Source organism: Ambystoma mexicanum, chromosome 8, assembly GCF_040938575.1.
Source record: "Ambystoma mexicanum isolate Mex_15411 chromosome 8, UKY_AmexF1_1, whole genome shotgun sequence".
Classification (NCBI taxonomy): domain Eukaryota; kingdom Metazoa; phylum Chordata; class Amphibia; order Caudata; family Ambystomatidae; genus Ambystoma; species Ambystoma mexicanum.
In genome coordinates, this window is record NC_090929.1 from 726,717,004 (window position 1) to 726,733,852 (window position 16,849).

The window sequence follows — 16,849 nt, forward strand, 5'->3', positions numbered from 1 at the left end:
GACTTCAACACCATCGACGCTTCTGTCGACGTCGAAACCAATTACAGGGTTGAAACCTATTCCTGAGAAAGTATTTCACCCAGAAAGCAGACATGATTTTTTCCAAACTATGTCCGCTGTATATGGAGAAATGTCCTCAGAAAATGAGGAGGATGAAGAAAAAAATGAACCTGAAGTTTCATCAGCAGGAGTAAAATATGGTACAAGAGAAGCTCCTGAGGAATTAATCAATCCTCAATCAAAAATGCAGGACTTGTATGAATGTTTACAGTCTGCAAGTGGACTAGATACGTCCTCTGAATACGAATTTGAAAGACCAGATCCAGCAGAACATGCTGATTTGGGTTACAGAAAACTTATGAATAAAGTAATAGTTTATGGGATGGGGTAGGAATTCACCTGTATACCAGGATGATCATATGACACATTTTGTCAGGAGGTCCTCAACTAGATCCCATGCTTCCCTTTCATATTGCCCTGCAAAGGAGAGTAAATGCTGCTTGAGAAAGACCGGAATCTATTCCAGCAGTGAATAAAAAATATGTGGCAAAATATAGACCTTGTAACTCTGATCCAGAGTATTTGAGTAAGCATCCTTCTCCTGAGAGTCTGGTAGTGCAGGCAGCCACATCAACAAAAAATGCTGCATACCCTACAATTCCCCCTGATAGGGGTGACAAGAAGATAGATACATGGTCAAAAAAGGTCTTTACATCGGGGAGCATGGCTCTAAAGTCCACCAAAGTATCTTGTACGCAGGCTAGATTCAATTATACTCTGTGGGACTGCATGTCAGCGGCAGCTCAACACATCCCGGAAGGAGAGGAACGTGATGGTTTCCTGTCCATAATTAAGGATGGTAAGGAGGCTTCGGGAGAATGCCTTCAAGTAGGTTTGGACACTGCTGACAGTATCAGCAGGTCCATGGCATCTAGCGCAGTGCTACGCAGATTTGCGTGGCTAAGGAAGTCAGGTTTCGCACCAGATGTTCAATCTAGACTTCTTAATATGCCATTTGACAGCTCAAGGTTGTTTGGCAGCAAGGCGGATGAAAGTTTGGAGAAGCCGCAGACCTCCAAGGCAGTGGCAAAGTCACTCAGTGCCGCTATAAGACTACCTCAGCAACGCCCCTACACAGGCTCATCTTCCTGGAGGGGTCGTCCTTTTCGTTATTATTCCTCATTTTGGAAGAGGAAGGGGACAGGCCAGTCAAAGAGGGCAAAGGAAATTTCCTTGGGGGCGAGGAAGAGGTGCAAGATCTGCCCCGGCAGTGGCATCTGTCCCTTCAGCCGCTGCTGGAGCTGCCGCAAAACCACTCTGAGGTTTTGACTCACAAGACCCCAGTGGGAGGAAGGATCTCACAGCATCTGAACGAATGGCGAGGCATTACTTCAGATGCTTGGGCACTGGAAACAGTATCTAAGGTTACTGCCTTCCCTTTCTAAAGAAACCTCAGAATCACCCACCGGAATACAACCCTACCAAAAACCCAGATCTGTTCCTGTTGCAGGAAGTTTTGACCCTGCTACAGAAAGGTGCAATAGAACATGTACTTGTAGCGGACAGGAACAAGGGTTGATATTCTCCATACTTCCTCATTCCAAAGAGGGACGGAGGACTGAGACCGATCTTGGACTTCAGAAACTTGAACAAGTTCCTCATGAAGGGCAAGTTCAAGATGGTCACTCTTTCTCAGATCCTTCAGGCTCTCCAACTTCAAGACTGGTTGGTATCATTGGACCTTCAGGATGTTTACTTTCATGTGCCAATCCATCTCAAGCACAGAAAGTACTTGAGGTTCGCGATTGGCAACTCTCACTATCAGTTTCGAGTCCTGCCATTTGGGATGACCTCCGCCCCAAGAGTTTTCACCAAGTTGATGGCGGTAGTGGCAGCGAGTCTCAGAAGAGGGTGGATTCACATCTGCCCCTATTTGGACGATTGGATGATCAGGGCACGTTCTCCAGAACAAGCCCAGGATCATCTATCCAAGACTTGCCACTTCCTTCACAAACTAGGGTTTTCTCTGAATTTAAAAAAGTTAAACATGATACCATCACAGAGGCTCACCATTGGCAGAGTGTTCATATTATCAGGGCCGGAAAAGATTGCCCTAAAGGACTACCTACAAAATAACCTTAAAACAGATTGATTAGGCCATCTAAATCATCGGCAGGTGCTTCCTTATTTTTTGTGCCCAAAAAGGATACGTCTGAACTTACCCAATATTTGGATTACTGAGGTTTGATTCAGGTCACCCAGAAGGACAGGTATCCGCTGCCCCTTATCTCTAACATACTTGAAGCCTGTCAAGGAGCTGTGCTTTTATCCAAGCTGGATTTACGTTGAGCGTATCACCTCGTACGTATTTGAGTGGGAGACGAGTGGAAAACTGCCTTTTCAACTTTTAGTACCTAGTGATGCCTTTTGGGTTATCCAACGTCCCGGCTATTTTTCAACAATTCATCGATCGTATTTTTGCAGACATGCTGTTTCAATTAGTCATCTGGATGACCTCCTTGTTTATTCTCGAGATCCAGCCAAACACCAGGATCATGTTGTCAAGGTTTTGACACGCCTACATGAAACCACCTCCTAGCCAAACCGGAGAAGTGTTGATTAAATATGTCTTCCATCTGTTATCTGGGATTTGTTATATCTTCTTCTGGTATATCAATGGATCCTTGCAAGGTATCTGGAGTTACTTCCTGGCCTCAACCTTCCACAGTCAAACAGATTCAGTCCTTCTTGCATCTGGCAAATTTCTATAGGAAGTTTATACCCAATTGTTCAGCCATTGTTCAACCCATAACTCATCTACTTAAGAAAGACATACCCTTTGTTTGGTCTAAGGAGCAAGACTCTGCCTTCTTCTTGTTAAAAAAAATAATAATTCACAGAAGGACCCATACTTCAACAACCAGATATTGACAAAACTTTAATTGTTGAGACAGACCCCTCAGACGCTGCCTTAGGTGCAGTCCTTAAACAACTCCAAGAGGACTCAAAAGAACACCCCTTGGCTTATCTCTCAAGAACCCTTACAGATTGTGAAAAGCATTACTGTGTTCTCGAAAAGGAACTTCTGGCTATTAGACGGGCATTCCTAGAATGGGGTCATTTATTGTTGGGTGCCAAACATCCAGTGATGGTCAGAACAGATCACTGAAACCCCCAAGTCCTCCAGTCTATGGAATGCAGGAAGAGCTGATGGGCTCGTTGGGCTTATTTCTTTGCCCAATTTCAATTCCAGGTGACCCATATACTTGGAATATCATCGCTGATGCCATTTCACGTTGCCCGGATCTTCTCTCTAGAACATTTATTTATTTAGCATTTTTAAGGCGCTCACACAGCCCGGGGACATCGAGGCGCTGTTACAGGGATTGTTTTTTTTTTGTTTTTTAGTTGCGTAATTATTTTTATTTCTTTGCCTTAGTTACGTATTTATAACGCGCTTAAATACCCAGAGGTTTCTAAGCGTGGACCCGGGGATCGAACCTGTGTTGCTTCGTGTCGTCTTGCTTCCAAGGTGCGCACGTTGCCGCTGAACATCTGTTGCCAATCCCTGAATGTTTCCTGATACTGTAAGACTATGTCATGTTGAGAACTTCTTGGAGCAGGTTTGTCAAGACAGAGCTAAGAGCAAGGACTTGCACATGTACCTATGTTCTAACCCTATGGGCCTTACCACTGGAGATGGTCTACTTTTGAAAGGTAATGGTTTGTTTTTGCCCACGGATTCCACTAGAAGAACCATACTCGCGCTATGTCATGATTCTAAATTTGCGTGCCATCGAGGAGAAAAGGTCACCTTACAAACACTCCAAAGGCAATTCTGGTGGCCTAAAATGTCACAATCCTTTAAAACATGCATGCATTTCCGTGTGGTTTGTGCGCAAAACAAACATGACAGCTGTAAATCTTCAGATTACTTCACCAACCTAAACTGCCTTCTAGACCTGGGCAAGTCATTGCCACTGACTTCATAGTGGATCTTCCCCCCCTCAGTTGTACTGTTATAATGGTTATTATAGATGCATACTCCTGCATAGCCCATTTCACTCCATTGGACAAACTACGTTCTGCTTCAGAAATGGCAAACGTGTTTTTCACAGAAAGTTTTCGACTCATGGACATCCAACTACCATAATTTCAGACAGAGGTAGTCAACATACTTAAACATTTTGATCTCAGCTTTGCTGATTACTTGCTGTCAAAAGGGCACTTTCTTCCGGGTACCACTTGAGAGCAATGAACTCACTGAATGGGTCAATCGGACCCTTGAACAGTTTCTCTGTTGTTATTCTTCACAAATACATGAGGATTGGGCTGCGTTTATTCCCATTCCAGAATTCGCATACAACTAAACTCACACTTCGCTGAAAACCAGTCCCTTCTTTTGCAACTATGGTTACCATCCATCTGGCCTACCTTCTGTACCTTTTGGATCATCAAACATTCCTCCTGTGAATCCTGGTTCTCAGAGTTAACTTCTATACACAAGTTGGTTGGGGAACATCTTTTGCAGGCCAGAGAAACCACCAAAAGATTTGCTGACAGAATATTTCGGGATTCTCCGCTCTACGCAGTGGGGGATTTGGTTTGGTTATCATCTAAGCATTTACCCAAACACCTACATCCAAGCAAACTCGCTCCTCGTTATTATGGTCGGTTCATTGTAAACTAGATTGTCAACCCAGTTGACTTTCCATTTGACCATACCTGTTAATTGGAAACGCATACATCCTGTATTTCACACTTATCTGCTGGAGCCATATCATTCTCCATCCAAGAAGGCACCCCCCCGCCCTCCCGTTGTCGCTGCCGACCAACACCTAGAGTACAGGGTTTCCAGGTTATGCGATTCAAGACACAGGAGAGGGTGATTAGTGAACTGCAAGGGTTTTCCCCCCGTGAACGATCTTGGGAACCCGCCTCCAACGTTCATGCACCGCGTCTTCTCCGCCCTTTTCATCATCTTCATCTGTGCCAACCCGGTAGGCAGGTGTTTGGAGGAGGCATAATGTCATGCCGTTTCAACATGGTCCTTATGGTCAACCTGGAGACACCGTTCGCATACCACCGGCGCCATCTTTCCTTCCAAGATGGCGCCCGATGTTACTCAGGAAAGGTCGCGTGATGGTCTAGTCTCCGACTCGTTCCTCAATACAGCAGCCTTTTAGTCAGACACCGCCGAAGCTGGGCACGTCTCAACACTAGTGTTTTCTGTACCTAGCTCAGAACTGACCTACCTCTTAGATTCCTTCCTTCCCTCTGTCCTTCTTCCTTCCTGATTTGTGTGCTCTCCCTGCTTGGATTCTGTCTCTTCCTCGTTCAGTGCTCCCGGATTGCCTGATACAGCCATTACCATCAGTGCTGCTGGATCTCTCCCTCCAGCCGTGTTCCATCAGTGCTGTGGTTCTTCATACAGGTTTTTTCCCTTTGAAGGGTTTTTGTCCTGGTTCTGGCAGTCTTCCAGGAGTCCCCTTGTCAGAGTGTTATTCCTCAGGCAGGGTGGCATCTGGGGAGGCTTGCCCCTTGCTCCATGAAACCCGTACTAAACAAAAACGAAAAAGCCAAGCAAATCTTCACGCAAGAAAACACAGGTGAGCCACCCCTCTGAAAGTTCACACTCTGAGACCCTCCCCTATGCAGATTAGACCAAGGTGCTTCACAGGGGAACTTCGAGAGATAGTCTACATTTCCTTGCCCTGGCCCTTTCCGATGTTCCACTGAGAAGCAGTATGGTTGATGGTCTAAGAACCACTGCATAACCTTAGGGTTTGACTCCTTCCTGTGGCTGATCTATACTAGCAGAGAATGGTCAGCGACTAGTCTGAATCTTCTGCCCATCAAATAGTACTTCAAGTGGAATATTGCCCACTTTATTGCCAAAGCTTCTAACTCGATGACCGAGTCATTATTCTACCTTGGGAACAGTTTCCAACTGATGTATAATACCGGATGTTCAAGACGTATGATTTTGGGATAGGACGGCACTCAATCATTTCAGTGAGTCATTGTTCTGCAAGATTAATTCTTTTGAGAAATCGGCAACTTTCAGAATGTGACTTTGAAATAGGGTTTGTTTCAAGGTGTTGTAACATAGTTCCTCCTCTGTAGCCCATTAAAGTTTTTGGGGCTCTGTGTTTTTTAACTTATCAGACAATTTGGCGGTCTTACCAGAAACATTTGGGATGAACCGACAATAGTAACCTATCAAACCCAAAAAGCTCTCAAGTCCTTCTTAGTTTTTGTTGTAGGGGTTTAGAGAACTTCTTTGACCTTTTCTTGTTTGGGTTGGACACTACCGTTATACACAAAAAAACCTAAGTATTTGACAGCCGATTGAGCCAGCTTATACTTTTTAGGGCGGGCAGTGAGTCAGGATTTTCTTAAGGCCCTCGTGACAGCATACAAGTGGAATAGATGATCTTCCCATGTCCTACTATGGACCACAATGTCATCAATGTATGTTCAGCACATTCCGAGCAGGGTTGTAGAATTCGATCTATACGTTTCTGGAATGTTGCGGGAGCACCATGGAGACCAAATGGTAGAACTTTAAAATGGAACAATCCTACAGGGGTGGCAAATGCAGGTTTTGCTTTGTCTTGTCCCAAAAGTGGAACCTTCCAATACCTTTTCGTAAGGTCCAGTGTTGACAAGTAGACATTCATTCAAATAGTAAGCCAAAGGGAAAGGTCCATCTGTACCGTACCTTAGTTCGAGCCAAAGCGCACACCACCAGGCCCATCAGTCTATGCTTCACCAGTGTGGCCTGGGCCAAGTCTTGAAATAATTGGAGCTCTGAACCGTTATATTTGATCGATATGGCTCTTCTGGCGACCAACAGCACCTTTTCCTTCTGCCCATACTGATGCAGTGCCACCACTACATCCATGGGTGTGGCCCCTGGTTCTCCACGCCTAGGCCCCACTCTGTGTATGCGGTCTAGCTCTATTCCAGACCAATCTTCCACCATTATGAGGTCCGCAAACACATTCTGCGCTATCTCTCATAGGTCCTTGTCCGCCTCCGCCTCGGCAAGGCCCTTGATCTTCTCAAGCAGTTCTCTAGGTCCTCACTCTGGATCTCCAGATTCTTTGTGACCATTGCCAGCTGGTGTACCAGCTCATCAATCTTCCTGGTGTCCTCAGCGATATCTTGTATGGCATTCTCCGGTGTGTCAGTCTGCTCCTCCAGTTTCGTTATGTCGCTTTTAACTTCCTGCAGCGACTGGGAAAGATCTGCACGCATCAAGCTTAGCTGGGGGTGGGGGGTTTCCCACTTGCCCTGTATTGCACTATGCGTGGGTGCATTCAGTCAAGGGGAGGCTCTCCCCTGGCACCACAGCTAATATTCTCAAAGCCCTCAATTGCAGCAGTGGGGGCCTTCCCCCACATCTCCCTGCAGGGTCGCTGGTTAGGGCTCCCCCCACCCTCTCAGCTGTCTGGCTCCTCACCGTGCTGGTGACACTGTTCAGTGCAATCTGCACTCCCTAGCCAGCTGCAGCATGCTCTTTACTACCCCGAGGGCAGGGACCCCTCCTTCCTGCTGTTGGTTGTTCCTGTGAGGGGCCCTGCCCCACCGTCTCGCCGCTCAAAGTAATGGGGGGGTGACCTGGCAGGGTCTCCACAGGGCCTCCCAGCAGCCCGCCGCGTAGCGGCTCCTGATTCTACGTGGGACATAGGTCACGCCTTTTCCTTCTCCCGCTGACCTGCGCAGGCCAGCAGGGGGTTTGCCACCTCCTCAAGAGCTCTCACGGGGGCAGGCAAACAGTGCCACCAGCCCCTCTGCCGACCAAGCTCCTCTGATGGGGTGACTGACTGCAGCCGACCGCCGCGCCTCACCCGGTAGGGCACAACATTTCTTCAGCGAGGCACCTCTGTGCCCGCCCGCCCTTGCCTCCGAGGTTTTGTCGGCCCCCTGAGCTGTGTACCTTATAGGGCTCGGAGCAGTCTGCCCGGCCGTCTCCTTCCCACAGTCTTGGATGCTCCACTCCACCTCTGCTGTTATGTATACGGAGTTCCCACCTAGGGAATGCACTTATTGCCTTTTTTTTATTGTACTGGGCAACGGGGAGTGAGAGCGCTACAATCATGCATTCCCTCTCCTCGGCAGCCATCTTGGAACCCTGTGAATCTCTTTCAATCCAATAATTACCTCTTAAATACTATAGGCTTTGTCTGCATCCGCAACAATCGTGAGCCAAAACCTAAAAGGTGTTCTGGGTGCTGGCCTTGTGGCAGGGTTTATTTGACAAATGAGTGCATAGGATACTATCCATACTGTAACAGGTAGATAATTTTTCCTTTCTGGTTGGAGACCACATTTGATGGTTTCAGGCTTTTCCTTTGCTCTAAAGTATTCTCCAAGAACATTCTTCAAAGTCATGGCAATGTTTAATTATGCTTCCACCTCCTCTCTTCTCGTCCTCCTTCCCCATCTCTTTATAATCTCTTCTGTTCATGCTACCTCCCTTGGTTCTTTTCTCCTCCTCCTTGCCTGAACTTCCTTTCCCCTCACCCTTCCTGTTTGTTTCGCCCATCCTCTTTGCCTCAGCCTCCTGCTCCCTTCTCTGCCTCTCCACAACACACTCCTTTCTTCTCTCTCCTGCTCCTAAATTACCACTCTCTGCTCTTTCCTCCACCTCTCTGCTCTTCTTCCCCCACCTCGCTCTGTTCTTCACACACCACATCTCTCAAATCTTCTTCCTCCATTTCGCTCTCATTCCTCCACCTCTCATATCTCTTCTTCCACCAACTCTCTCCATTCTTAACATCTTTGCTTCTTGCTTGCCAATTCACTACACCCACATCCCTGCCACTTTCTCACTCCTCTTATAGGGACCATTTCCCTCTGTGTGCAGTCCTATGCCATAGCTGGGGTGCATATGTGTATACTTGTGAGGTCTGGTGCAGGATTGGGGCCATAGCTTCTCTAGACCGATTTTACCTGTTGGTAACATGTCACCACTTCAGTATGCAGTTACTTGGCGACTAAGCTGGTTTCAGGCTCAGCTGCCATCTTGAAACTCATGCATTTGTTCAGGATGCTGCCGAGCACCATCCTTGGGACCTCACCTCCAATCTGACAATCGACAAGCTAGTTGGACCCTTGAGCATGTCCCTGCAAAGTTCAGCAATGTCAGTAGGACTTTCAGTGGTTACTGTTTAGCTGGTACTTCGCGGGACTATAACCTACCTGGTCACCAGTGCACTACCCCACTAGCAGCACCTGAGATCCCCCAAAGGCTGAGCATAAAAAAGTAAAGTTACCCATACCTCCCCCAGGCTCAGCATCCCATGCTTGGCCCGAGTCCCAATGACCACTGGATCCACTGCCCCAGGTACCAGTGTGGGACATTTTCCCAAAACCCAGTCAATGCCTGCTAGTAGCACAATCCTAGGTAGCGGCCAAGGTTGAACATTCCTCATTGTTGACCTTTTGAATAGTTTGAATTTGTCTTTACACTTGTTTGCCTATACTTGCCATTGTACTTCAAAGTGTGGCTCCATGGAGCATGAGACCAAATTGCCAACCTTGTAAATCTTTCTTCACTGGATTATAATCATCCATAGGGCTTCAAAACTCATTACTGTCTTATTGATTCATGAACTATACTAGTGTAAGAAGGAATGTTGTTACTCTGTAAATTAACTTGTTTGCTTGGAGGATTATCTGTATTCTTCTTGACAACTAGGCTTTGGTATGAAGTCTCAGTGGATTGTAGTTTTCTTATAGAATTCCTTTCATGTATGTAGAAACTTGAAATCTCTATAGTCTCTGGACATTAAACCGTGTAAAATGTGTGTTTTAAATGCCTTACTTGTTTTATTTCTGTATAGTTTTCCTTTTGCTGCCTTACTTGCGTTTGTGTGTGCATTCAGGCTGATTTGAGTGTAATTCCCAAAACAAATGTTTATTATTGGGTAGAGAAGTAATGATTCCATGATGAATCATTGTCTACACACATAGGCACGTCTCTGACGACTTCAGTGTCTAGGTTTCAATAGCGAAGGATTTTGACCATTGTACATAGTTAGAAACACAGTAACAAGGTGCTTTTTTTCTTTTTGAAGGATATTTTATGTCTTTCAGGTTGAACATTCTAGGTACCAAGGCTCCTTTTTTTGTTACGACTGCATCTGAAGACACCATCTATGGGAAAACGCCTCCTGACATCAGTTCTGAAAAATGTATTCAAGCAGAGGTTGCCAGAGATGACGTTAATGTGTCTGAAGGAATAATGGAGGAGTATTTGGCCTTTGACTGCAGGGACATGTACGTATTACATTATTTGTTTGCTGCGCTCTAACAGCCATAATTGCTGTAAAAGTAACATGAGCCTTAACATCACCACTTCTTTTGTAAACTAAGGTGTTAGCCACTATACTTCAAATTGTAAATAGTATAACAATATTAGGCCAGTTGCAGAAAATTGAGCTATTTTGTAGCTGAAGATTCCCACCTTCTGGGTTTGGAAGACCCATCTGCACAGATTCTTTAGTGAATTATGAAGACCTATAAAGTGTGTTAGTGCAGCAGTTCACCTTCATCACTGATTTTCCATTAATCTGTACAAGGGAACATGTGGCTGATCTTGTTCAGTTATACAATATTGTAAGGAAGGCATGGTATCAAACAGTGAAGACAGACACAAGTGATCACAGTGCAAGGGTTTTTATTAAACTTGAATGGGTTGGTAGAATGCCTATCTAAACCTAAATCTAGGAATGGGAGCAAGCTACGCACTTCAACATCCATCTGGATGCCTCCTGTCACCCCTCTGGACTCTTTCGCGACCTCTGCGACTCTCACTCACCATTCTCCCCTCTGGCCCTTCTCATTCTGCAGGGCACACTCTTGATTTTCTGATCTCCTCAGACCTTCCCCTTTCTGTCCCTCTCTCCACTCCTCTCTCCTGGAGTGATCACTTTCTCCTATCCTCCCACCTCACCCTTCCTACCCCTCAGGCCAAGCCACCTCAATCACTGCTACCCACCTTATCGGTCATCCGACCCATGAAGCGCGTGTCAGTTGAGGCTTTCGCCGCCACCTTCTCAACCCCTCCTCCCCCCTGTGGTTGACTCTCACCCTGACACAGCCCTCTCCACGCTCCACTCTTCTATATCTGATACCTTGATATCCTTGCCCCTGTCATGAGAATCCGCCTGAAGCCCAAACCCAAGTGTAACTCCTGGTATGACTCTGACCTCGTCACCCTAAAACGCAAGTGCAGGGTGGCCGAGAGGAAATGGCGTGCTTCTTGCTCATCCTCTGACAAACTGGCCTGCTGCAAAGGCAATACCGGCTCTCCGTCCTCACCAAGAAGAGAGCTCATATCCAAGCCTGCATCTCTGTGACATCTAACAACTCGGCTGAATTCTTTAAAATCTGCAAGGAACTGGCCAATCCTGCTGCAGTCTCTACCTCTCCTATCCCTTCCCAGGCCCTCTGCACGGCTCTGGCTTCTTACTTCATTTCAAAAACTCAGGACATCCTGTCCTCACTCTTCTCCTATCGCCTCCCTCCCTCTATTCCGTGCTCTTCCTCTGGCCCATCTTCAGCCACCCCCCTCCCTCCTTCTCTGCCTTTCCCCTTTTCTCTGCAGACAAGGTTTCTAGACAAGTCCGATCTATGAAAGTCTCGTCAAAACAGGTTCACCCCTGTTCCTCCAAAACTATCAAGGACCACATCGACTCCTTGGCTTCTGCCCTTGGGCACCCTCTTCGTAAGAAACCCTCTGCCGACCCCTCCTGCCCGGCTAACTATCACCCAATCTCCATCACTCCCTTCCTGGGCAAGATCCTGGAGAAACTGTCCATCTCCCAGCTAAATCTTCACACCAAATCTGATGGTTGTCGTCATGACCATCAGTCTCGCTTCAGAGCTGCCAGAAGCACGGAAACTGCTCTCCTGAACATCCGTGAAGACCTGCTCTCCAGCCTTGACTCCAATACCCCGTGCGTCCTCATCTTGCTTGATCTCTCTTCTGCCTTTGACACTGTCAACCATGCCATCCTGCTCAACAGTCTCCGTTGTTAAGACGGATTTCTGAACTCTGTCCTGGAGGGGCAGAGGTTCAGAAGGCCAGCCTAGTTTCTTGGAACAGGGTAACCTCTGGACAAGCCAGACCAATCAGGGTAGCGATCGCGGTGGTCAAGACTAGGTCTCAAGAGGGGTGAGGGTGACTGAAAGCCCGCAATGAGCACACAAAGCAAGGACACTTACAAATTACTCCAAGCAGGTGTTATATTAAAAATATATACACATTTATTACAAGGCCTTTGAAACATTGACCGTAGCGAGAAATCACAATAAAACTCAAGTAAACCAACACATACCAAACCAATACAATATATATACAAATACAAACGAGTCTAACGAGTTAGACGCACGAAATGTGTAGACCACCTAGATGGGGAGGAAAACAGGCAGGGCGAATAATAATTAGACCCAGTCCGCCTTCAGAGGCACCTAACTAAAAGTAAGTCCAAGCCCTATGAAGAGTGGAGCCTTGTGCTCAAAAGTACCTGCACACGCTGGTGCCAACGGGCAAAAAGGGGAGTCTCTTCGAGGGAATCGGGCAGTTTAGTTCGGTGAACAAATGAAAATGAACAGAGCTCCGTGACTCAAGCGCAGCCTCCACTGTGGGCAGAAGCAGAGCGCGAGTACGGAAAGGCGTGCTGTTAGACACAGGGGGGAAAAGCTATGGGCTACTGCAGGAGGGCGACCAGTTCCTAGCGATGCTACTCAATGGTCCCCGATGCAGGCAGACCCAGGCTTCTCCGCGTCAGTTTCGGTGCTGGCAGGTTCAGATATGAGCAGGGGACGTCTCGGCGTCGTGTAGATTCCGCAGCAGCAGAAGTTGAGTTGAGGACGTCCCAAACGCAGTGAACCCGCACAGTTTGTTACCACAGCAGGGCAACGGAGCGGCCGTGTATATTTCAGCCAAATGTACACTACTCACTTCAGACCTGGGAATGCCAAGTGTACGAATCGTGTGAGAGTGACAAGGACTCGTAATACAACACAACCGGATGACGGTTAAAGAGCAAGACTCCTGGGTAGGCTGGTCAGTCTGCTGGATGACCCAGAGACACTTCCGAAGGCTTACGTGCAGGAGATGGTGAAGATGCCGAGAATAGTTGTTCCCACTATTCCAAGGGTCGAAGCACCATTACAGGCATTCTCGTTCGATCAGAGGTAGAAAGGGTTTCACCAAGCGACAGCAGTGCAGAGGAGCAGTCCTTCAGCAGGTCACCAGCGATTCCTCGGTTCAGCCTCGTGGTTGCAGGATACTTGGCTCCTGTATTCCTTTGTTCGTGAGAACTCAGGAGATCGACATGGTAGTGGTGTTTCCAGCCCCCTCTTATCCACGGTTCCCTTCGCGCCAAAACGGAGGGGACCCAATGGGAGATCTGCTCACAAAACACTCACACCATACGTGGACCTATCACGGTCCACAGAGTTCCCAGGCATTCACACCACCCTAGACTCTCTGGCACCCAGGATGTGTATTAGGACCAGACATCCCAGCCCACATCCTGGAGGCACACACAAGGCCTGTAGAAGCCCGCGAAAGCATCTGTGTTTCGCGGGAAAGTACATGCCCAAATAAGGAAGGCCCTGGGTCGGCTCGACCTGGGGAAGGTGAAGGGGGCAAAACGGTCAGCGGACAGGACAACGAGCCTCGTGGTCTGGCCATTTTGGGAGCCAGGCCACCATTTTGGGCTAAGCACGAGAAACGCGCTTAAACGCCAAAAGGAGCTCAAAAACACAAACGATCGCCGCCACCAGTCCCGTCCGTGATTCACTTGCACCGTTCGTTAACAATCCCAAGAGAGTATCTAGGGCCTGTAGAAGACTAGAGGCCCAAGAGAGCAGTAACTTAGCTTACAGTGCCCTCTTGTGTCATGTTGCGCGAAAGCTGCAACATGATAAAGAAACTACGGAAAACAATGTTTCCCGGTACTGACTGTTTTAAGGGCATGTCAGTTTCCCCGTAAGAATGGAGCGAAAGCCCAGAGGAGTGCGGCAGAAGGCTGCACTTCTCTGGCAAAGTCTAGATCATGGTGAAACCAGCAAAAAGTTTAGGGGTTGCCACATGGAAGGAAAATTACCCAGTATTAAGAAATCTTTCCTAACATCCGTGATAACCTGGGTATCACCGGTCAGGCTCTGGCGTGGCTGACTTCTTTCCTCTCCGACCGACCCTCCCAGGTCCAACTTGGGTCCTTCCTCTCCGATATCTTTTTCTCTACCTGTGGTGTCCCCCAGGGATCTAACCTCTCTCCCTGGCTGTTCAACCAGTACCTGGAACTCCTTGCTCACCGCATCGCCGCTCTCTGCCCCAACTTTCAGTGCAATGCGGATGATACCCAGCTCATTTTCAGGCTACCCTCAGCCTCCTCCTCTCCTTCCCTCATCTCTGACTGTCTCCTATCTAGGATTGGTGTGCCAGTAAGACTGAGATTCTACTCATCGGCACACCCACCCCCTCCTTCCCTGCAGCTCTCTGGCCGGCTTTTCTTGGCTCTTCCTGCTCCCACCTGCAAGGCTAAAAACCTCCGGGTCATCTTTGACTCCACACTATCCTTCTCACCTCACATCTCTGGCGTCTCTAAGAAGTCACACTACCAGCTGCACCTCCTCAGAGGTATTATTCCTTTCCTCTCCTTCCCCCAGAAGCTCAACGTCTCCAGCCCTGGTTCTCTCTAGGCTGGACCATTGTAACATAATCTGCCTACCTCTACTCTCCGCCCTCTGCAACATATCCAGAACAGGACTGCAAGACTTGTCCTTGGCCTCAAGCCCAGGGATCATATCTCTCCAGGACTGAAATCTCTGCACTGGCTCCCAGTGGCTGCGAGGATTAAGTTTGAAACCCTCTGCATTGTCCACAAGGCCTTCTGGGGCCTGGGGCCGAAATACCTTCAACTCGCTCTTCCCAAATATCTTCCTTCTTGAGCTCTTCGCTCATCCGCCTCCAACTCCCTCAGGGTCAGTCGCTTTTCTAAGCAACGAGTTGGTGGTAGATCTCTCTCTTCGGCAGGGGCCTCCCTCTGGAACAGTCTTCCTGCCTCCCTGAAACTTGAGGAGAACCATCTCTGGTTCCGGAAGCACCTCAAAACCTTCCTCTTTGCTTCTGCTTTCTCCCCCTCTCACCTGCTGAATCCCTGGCTGAAACTGCACTGGTTACCTGGCCACCCTGTCTGATCTCAGGCCCAGGCCCCACCAGTTGCACACCTGCACTGCCTCCCTGGCAACCCCTGCACCTGTGGACTGTTTTCTGTCTCCCTACAGTCCCCCTACCAGCACTTATGTTCTGCACTTACCTTGCACTTGCCACCTTCTGGCTGTTTTTATTTATCTTATTTATTCTACTATCCCTTGTACTGCACTTTCCCCTCTCCATTCCCCCGCACTTTTCCCTTTCCCCTTCCCATGCACTTGCGCGATCTGAATGACACCTGGCCTAGTAAGATCCTTGTCTGTCGTCCCTTTTTTGTGTTCCCCCCTCCCTTGCCTCGTCGTGCCTTGAAACACTTGTGTATAGGCGCGTTATAAATGCCATATATCATATCATATAAATAATAATAACGCAGTCCTAGCGGAGTCTTTGTCAAAATATAAGGGCGTATACTAATAATCCTTTTGCCGGTCCTTCTAAATACAAAGGGTGTGGGACAATTGCGTATGCAAAAAGGAAAGTGTTCAAGAAATAATAGATCAGGACAGCTGAGCCTTTGGCTTCCCATTCTCACGTTTTCTTCATGAGACAAGGCGGCACGTTGAGCTTCACACACTTTGGCTTCTTGGACATGAGGAAACAGTTCAAAACAAAGGTCTCAGAGCTTCTGGCAAAGCCTCTTTTCCATTAACAGTGTCTTGCTGCAGAGGGCCTGTCGTTACAAACAAATTTCAAAGTTCCATTCCTATCAGGATTTTCACATGCACAAGTTTTCTCTTTCAATCTTCGTCATGGGTCTCCCTCCTTCGGGCTGAGACCCCTATTATCACAATGTTTACTCTTGGTCTCCCTCATTCAGGCTCAGACCATGGATCCTCGCTCATTCGAGCTCGGACCATGGATCCTCCCTCATTCAGGCTCAGACCATGGATCCTCGCTCATTCGAGCTCAGACCATGGGATCCTCCCTCATTCGGGCTTGGACCATGGATCTCCTTCATTCGAGCTTGGACCATGTATCTCCCTCGTTTGGGCTCGGACCATGGATCTCCCGTATTTGGGTTCAGATCTTAGATCTACCGTGGTCGGGCTCGGATTCTTTTTAGAACAATATTCACACTTGGTTTCCCTCGTTCTGGCTCCGACCATATAATTGTACTTTCTACATTTTCATCTTGATATCCGAATCAAAGACTTTCGAATGTGCGATGTGTTTTGCTTAAACCGTCTCGGGACCACTTCGATTCACTCACACAATGTTCGTATCAATCTTTTACTTTCATTTCTCACTTCTTGGTGAGATACCTTACAGAAACCTTCGATTGAGCACCTTTGCAGTGCCGGTCCCCTCTGTCAACGGTATCGTATCTTTCCTTCTCAAGTTCAAACATTCATCAGCAGTTTAGTTTACTTGCGTCTTTTATCACATGCGTTTAACAATGTTTGTTCCAACTACGCAGGCGCAATATGCTGATGAATATGTGAGCCTTCTAACTCCTGTGAATAGTATCCTGGTTCCCCGATGTTTCAAGTGTGAATTTCACACGTACTGGCGGCGGACGAGCGAGACAGCAGTTTGCTGCCCTCCCGAGGAGAATCAGTGCTGGGAAGGTTGTAAGGCATCGACTGATCTGTGCCGGACTGACGG

General features: G+C 47.7%; 1 protein-coding gene across 4 annotated transcripts in view; it reads left to right on the forward strand.

Annotated features, from left to right (window-relative positions):
* Positions 1-16,849, forward strand: part of FAM149B1 (family with sequence similarity 149 member B1) — a 1,843,046-nt gene that overhangs the window by 911,525 nt on the left and 914,672 nt on the right. For all 4 annotated transcript variants that reach the window (XM_069610541.1, XM_069610540.1, XM_069610539.1 and 1 more), the window contains one exon: positions 10,108-10,290. In XM_069610541.1, coding sequence (XP_069466642.1) covers positions 10,108-10,290 — 183 coding nt within the window. The remainder of the gene's footprint in view (positions 1-10,107; positions 10,291-16,849) is intronic.